The sequence below is a fragment of the Notothenia coriiceps genome, unplaced genomic scaffold (assembly GCF_000735185.1).
Source record: "Notothenia coriiceps isolate Sejong01 unplaced genomic scaffold, NC01 NC01_scaffold00037246, whole genome shotgun sequence".
Classification (NCBI taxonomy): domain Eukaryota; kingdom Metazoa; phylum Chordata; class Actinopteri; order Perciformes; family Nototheniidae; genus Notothenia; species Notothenia coriiceps.
Genome location: NW_011369947.1, coordinates 20,601,669 through 20,608,178, shown reverse-complemented (window position 1 = coordinate 20,608,178; position 6,510 = coordinate 20,601,669). Strand labels below are relative to the sequence as shown.

General features: G+C 37.4%; 2 protein-coding genes across 4 annotated transcripts in view; both read right to left on the bottom strand.

Annotated features, from left to right (window-relative positions):
• The window catches only part of gtpbp3 (GTP binding protein 3, mitochondrial), a 633,967-nt gene that overhangs the window by 119,528 nt on the left and 507,929 nt on the right, over nucleotides 1-6,510 (bottom strand). The window lies entirely within an intron of this gene.
• LOC104966054 (FKBP prolyl isomerase 6) lies at nucleotides 1,866-5,701 on the bottom strand. The gene is made up of 9 exons (XM_010795174.1): nucleotides 5,405-5,701; nucleotides 4,519-4,636; nucleotides 4,348-4,437; nucleotides 4,064-4,266; nucleotides 3,693-3,812; nucleotides 3,399-3,596; nucleotides 2,974-3,083; nucleotides 2,670-2,760; nucleotides 1,866-2,440 (listed from the first exon to the last, which is right to left on the bottom strand). Exons 1-8 carry the CDS (start codon nucleotides 5,483-5,485, stop codon nucleotides 2,691-2,693), a joined length of 990 nt encoding a protein of 329 aa, XP_010793476.1. The 5' UTR covers nucleotides 5,486-5,701; the 3' UTR covers nucleotides 1,866-2,440; nucleotides 2,670-2,690.

Genomic DNA, 6,510 nt, shown 5'->3' with positions numbered 1-6,510 from the left:
TGTAAATGCAGGGATTCTGTATGCGTTTTGAAGAGGAAAGGTATGCATTCAGGTGAATGCAATCACCAATTACTGTGACTGCAACGAGCATTAAATCACTAAGAAAGCCAATGATTGTTGTTCATTAAAACGCGATGTATTTTTAGCTGCAGTGTATCAAGACATTGCAAATAATGATAATGATGTTAAAAACATATTCTTTAAATTGCTGATGGGATGTCAAATATCTAACATCTAAATTAGTTTTGGGGGATTTGTATCAATACCAACATGAGATTTCACCAGTTGAGTACTTACATCTTATTTCATAAGATTGAAGAACAATCTTATAAAATATGTGCTGATTTTAACTCATTTCAAAAAGTGGATGAAACCAGGTTCCATATATCTGGTTCATTTTGTTGATACATAAGAATCAAAAGGTTTTTACAGAGGGAATTTTGGATGCCTCTTTGCATGACTCTATAAATCAGAAAAAGTCAACAGCCATATAAAATGTCATGTTTTTAGTAATACAATGTTACGTAATGACTATTACAATTATATATGAACACACACTGGTCTCTGATGCATTTGGTTTTCCTCAAGGAAGTATACTGACACTCTAGAAATACATGTTGACTGTTTATTTTTAACAGAAGTAAAAGAAGATACTAAAATATCAGTTATATTATTATCAACATATACTTTAAGTATAGTAGATATTAGGTAAGCATTGATAGTATGTCAATTTAATGTTGCTGCTGTTAAAGTTGGAGCTAATTTCAATTACCTCAAATACTTCGTTGCATCCATTATACATATTATTATATTTGTGGTTAATATTATGTATTATCAATCTGAATTTTCAAAGTAACTAAAGTAGTGGAGTAAAAATGACATTTACTTCTGATCTGTTATAAAGTAGAAGCATCAAGTAACATGAAATGAATTAATCCAGTAAATTATAAGTACATTGAAATTGTAAGTACAGTACCTGAGTAAATGCAGTTACTTTTTAACATTGGGAACAGAGCACCTACCTCACGTGCACTGCTTTAGCTCTCCTTACATCCTTGTTTTGGTAGCATCTCCTTAATTCCTGAGCATGTGCTGAGTATTTGCACACGGCACACCACTAGCCCTTAGTGTCAAGGGGGCGTTACCTATGCTAATAATAAACATGGCCACGCCCCTCTAATTCAGGATTTAGTATTCATCATTAAGCACCTTAAGCACACCTGGGTAAAAACAGATTAAAATCTACAGCAGAACAGAAAATTAAGATAAAATATGAGGGATATTTATGAGAATATTTCCTCATGTGGCCCAATGTGTCGTAAAAATAAACACCTAAATGTGTATCTGGATCGTTTTTTTCCTAGGGTAAAAGAAACTGTAACATGGGAGTAAAACTGCCCAAAATCTTAAAATTAAATAATACAAACAAAATGTACCTTTAGTGTCTTGTCTAAAATGTACTTTTTAAAAATAAGTTTTATATTCTATGTATGAACCATGACATCAAGTCAAATTCCTCGTACGTGTGAACCTACCTGGCAATAAACCCGTCTCTGATTCTTAAATCAAATTTATATTGATGATCAGGTGGCCATTCTGGAGGCAGAGATTGGCCAAGAGCACCCCCTGGTATTTATTGGTGCAATCAACAATTAGTAACCTTTAATAGATATGCAAAAGATGTCTAAGAATCTTACACTGTGTCATATTACTCGGTCTGTTCTGTTTTTGTCATCTAACAAAATTGAAAACATTTCAATGTGTTCATGCCCTCAAATATTTTCAGCAAAAACAAATGGTGGTTTCACATGGAATCCATTCCTTTTTCAACACATATACAAAATCATTTACACTGACAATCATACTTTCTTTACAAATGAGGTAATTTATTTCAAACTAATTCAGAACAACACAAAACAATGATATAGAAACAGTACAATTGATCATGAACACACTATTTCCAACGAATCTCAAATAGGCAAGATATCTTGAAAAAAGGGACTTGATTTTGTCATCATTACCACCTTAAGAGTGATCAGACTCCATGCACATATTTAACACCTCAGCAAATAGTATGTATTAACAGAATCTAATGAGGTAGCATCTTTTTGCAAACATTTAGCCATTCAAGATTCAAGATGTTCATGAAAATGTTCTTCCAGCCTTCATAATGAATCGAGGTGAAAGCTAATTATATTAAGGATTTACTCAAACAAAACATTGAGCTACATTATATCAACAAACCTTTGAAGAAATCTAAAGAATTTCACTTATTATTTGAGAGGAAATGAAGGAGGCATTTGAACCAGATTTGTTCCTTTTGTAACATTGGACAAACACAAAAAGGTGTCACTTTCAGAATTCACAATACTGGAGAGGATTTGCTTGAAGTGTGTCCGTTACATCTGCTACACAGACATTTGACATATAAAGTCCATCCCTTCAAAAATAAACAAACACAATGCCGTTTTTCAAGTTAAATGTGGATCTAAGTTTCATCTGAGCACTTAAAAAAAGATAGGTTAGTCAAAAATGATTGGTTTAATGATACTTCAACTGTTGCTAAGAATCATGGGGGCTGTAGTTGAGCATTGCAGACAAATACAATTGGGTCAATTGATTAAGACTGAATAAATATTGATGACCTCAGAGAAGAAAGGAGTTATTACCTTTTCCTCATCTTTGATTCTTCATCCCTTCAACTTTCTGAACATCTTGGAGTACATTTCTCTCTGTTTGTCCAAGCTTTCTTTATAGCACCTAAAAAAAACACAAAAACCTTTTATACATATCTTATGGAGTGATTTATAGGCCTAGGGTAGCATGGCCATTTTAAACTAAAACATCAAATATGCTATACAATAGTCACATGTGAAGACATTTTTAAAAAGCCAAACCTTTAATGAAAGTATAACATTTATATGTTTATTTTACCTTGAGACAAATGCAAATTGTGGGTCCTTCTAAACTTACATTGTCACTTTCCTCAGCAGGTTGTTGATGTCAGTGTCAAAGGGTTTCTTTGCCTGAGCGGATATGAGGCAGTGCTGGGCGCTGTCGTACTCGTGCAGCTCCAGATACGCCTGATGGCGATAACAAAAGTTTGAATATCGAATTCAGAGCGAAAACAACTTGCTAACTGGTGAGAACTTTGGCTCAAGGTGCCTAAAATGTGCAAATGTATAGTTAAATCTTAGTGAAAATGTACCAAATGTTCTTTATTCAACATAATCTTAATACAAGGGGATTGGGAATCTATTGTGTCTGCTTCTGACATCATCCCTATTTTTCAACTCCTCTGTGATTCTTTAACATTCAATATCAGGAGCGTTAAAGACCCCTACAGCTTGTGAGGATTTCTATCTGATGGTTTTGAGAAGAAAAAGACCCCGTCTGACCTGTCCGCTGCGGAAAAGAGCCTTTGTGTTGGCGGAGTCTATCTCCAAGGCTTTGCTGCTGTACTTCAGGGCTTTGTGCGGTCTTTCCAGACGGAGCTCAGTGAGGGAGAGGTTCAGATAGAGAGGAAGAAGTGCTTTCTTGATGTTCTCCTTCTCTTCATCGCTCTGTGTTTTCCTGTTCCCAAGCAGCGTTGTCCCCTGTTGACAGAAAACACAGAATACCTTACAAAATACAATCTTACTTTAACAAATATACAAAACAAAAGGCAATGACTTCCTTGAAAATAGATGTACCTGTTTATAGCGGTCTTTGGCGTTGAAATGGCGACTCTGGTTGAAGCAACGGTTGCCAAAGCTGCGTACTGTGTTGACAACCTCGAGGAGCATAGACAGAGGAACCGTGTTCTGCTCCTCCTGGAGACAAAAGAGAAAGGAAAAGTAGCCAATAATACAAACAGAACATCTACAAAGCATTTTTTTCTCTTATTCTGCATTGTGAAAAGAACAGTGGCTGATATTGAAAAGGATACATTTCAGGGTACTGATACAACATTAGTCACTAAAATATAGAGAAATATTCTCTTATATGACATAAGCACAGTGGCTTGAAAATGTCTTGTGGGATTTTTGACCTTGCAACAACAAGACACCAGAAGTTTTCCTACCGGGCTCATTGCGATGAAGTCATCCACTTGTCCAGAGTCGAGAAATTCGAGGATATGAACCTCGTACAGAATCACTGCAGCAGCAGGGACGAGCGGAGGACAGCCCATTTCCCCGTAGGCGTACTTAGGCTGGAGAAGAAATCGAGAAAACTCTCCTTTCCTCATGGTCATCAGACCCAGCTCCAGTCCCGCCAGCGTCAAATCTGTTTAAGATCATTTCAGGAATGATTATTCTTTTTTTTTATTAAGGAGAACTCTATTGAACCTGCACAAAAATCACTGACCTTTTCCTAACTTCATCATCCGGGGGTACTTGAGGTTTGTGGTGGTTTCAAAAGGCTGGTCAGAATATTCCAGGAAACCAGAGTAATGGGCTGTGGAAGAAGTAGAGTTTGTGGCAGGGTGAAATAATTCAGCAAACTGCCAGAAATGTTATAAAAAATGTGTATTTGTACCTATTACTGAAGCATTTTCAGGAACAGGAGGGCCATCTCCAGGTTGGATCACCTCTTTCAGGATGCCTTGATCTCCCAAGACATCACTCATCTGCTGGCGAAGCTGCTCAAACGGAGTCTACAAACGGCAAGCAAAGCCCTGAAATATCTCAACACTGTAACAATTTCATCTGTGTGTGAAATCACTGTTAAGAATAACACGAGCTAAAGTGTATATCTTTTTTTAAGCATGCAACAATGTGCTACAATTCAGGAGGAAACTTAGCTTCTGAGTATCTGCACTAGTTACACAAATATATAATATAATATAAAGTATACATGTAGTATTTTACTTTGCAGTATTCAACTGGTACACAACATGTATAATTGCATGCACTTGTCCATTTAAAATTAGGCCTATTTTGCATCCATGACATGTATCCTTTCAGACCAGTAGAAAGGAAACATCCAAAATACACATTTACAATAGGCCATATCTATATTCTACACGATGACTATTTGCTTCTGTCAATTTTTCCTCAATTGTAAAAGTTAGCAACAGATAATGCATTGTTTCATGGAGTTTCATGATCATCTTTGTGTGTGAATTATTTTATTACCCTATTAACCTGTGAGTGTCCCCGTTAGCCTCTTTTAAAGTAATCGTGAACCGTTTCAACAAAAACTATAATATTTTTGTATTAATTTTTAGGAAAGGCTGGCGCTTATTAAACTCAATATAAAAGACCAATACTTAAAATACCAGGCGGCAGAAATGTGAATTTTAAACGTCAGTGTGTTTTCTACATGTACATGTGGCTCTCACTCACATGGACAGCTAGTTGGCTAACGCTAGCCATGCTAACCAACGCTAGCCGTTCTAACCCTCCTCAACGTGATAACTTACCGTGGAGTGTGTCGTCCTTAGCTGCTCTTCAGCGCTTATTAACATCCGGATACTGGACACTAACCCGTTTTGTCCTGACATTCAGTCGGTTGGTGGGTTACGCTAACAGAGCTAGCTTTATTTAGTATAAAAGGTGGCTTTGAAGGTAAATGTAATGTGTAAATTGTTTTGGCGCTCAGGTTTGGGGCACCGGTAGAAGGCGGGGTTTGACTTTGATAACAAACGAGACTCAACAATTAGTGGGCAGCACAGAAGGGCCAAACAACTGTCACTGCTTCCCTCCAGAGCCGGCCCGACCCATTAAGCGACATAAGCGGCCGCTTAGGGCCCCGCAGCCACTAAGGGGCCCCCTAGCAACAAAAAAAAAATATTATTATTATTATTTTTTTTATTTAAAAAAAAAAAGATCTCAGTACACCGTCGCCGTGATAAGCATGTTTAATTAATTGTGTTAATATGCCTAGATTGCCTACTCTCAAAGGCATGTATTATATTATTGAGTCAATAATATAATACATTAGCCGTGCTTTAACTGAACCTCATCATGACACAAGAGAGGACGACAGGATTGTAATTTCCCATGTTCAGTGAATTCAGAGGCAAGACACCAGACCAACCAGAGAGTTGAATGGAAATAAACATCTGTCTTATTGGCTGACAGGTACTAGTGATGGGATTTATGGCTCTTTGAAGGGAGCCGGATCTTATGGCTCCGTTCCTTTCAAAGAGCCGTTCAAAAGAGTCGTTCAAAAGAGCCGTTTTTTTAAAGGGGGCGGGGTTACTAGGTTTATCTGCGAAATAATCACCAGGATAATGATTGACTGTATTGCCAGACCTAATGTCAATAATCTGCATTGTAAACATGACAAAAGGTGGCGCCATATTCATGTCAGTGAATGTATTTTGAATGTAGCCTCCAGCATCCAACTGCATTTTCGCGTTTGGCTCATTTTCCATCCGAAAAACACGTTGTCTACCTGTCCTGTACCACTTGTTATGACTTCTCTCTCTCGTGTATTCCGTTAAGACCCACCCCATCTCACTCCTCGTGCTGAAACCTGGTGTTCACTCTCTGTCCTAAACGGATTGTTGGAGCTCGCCCCCCC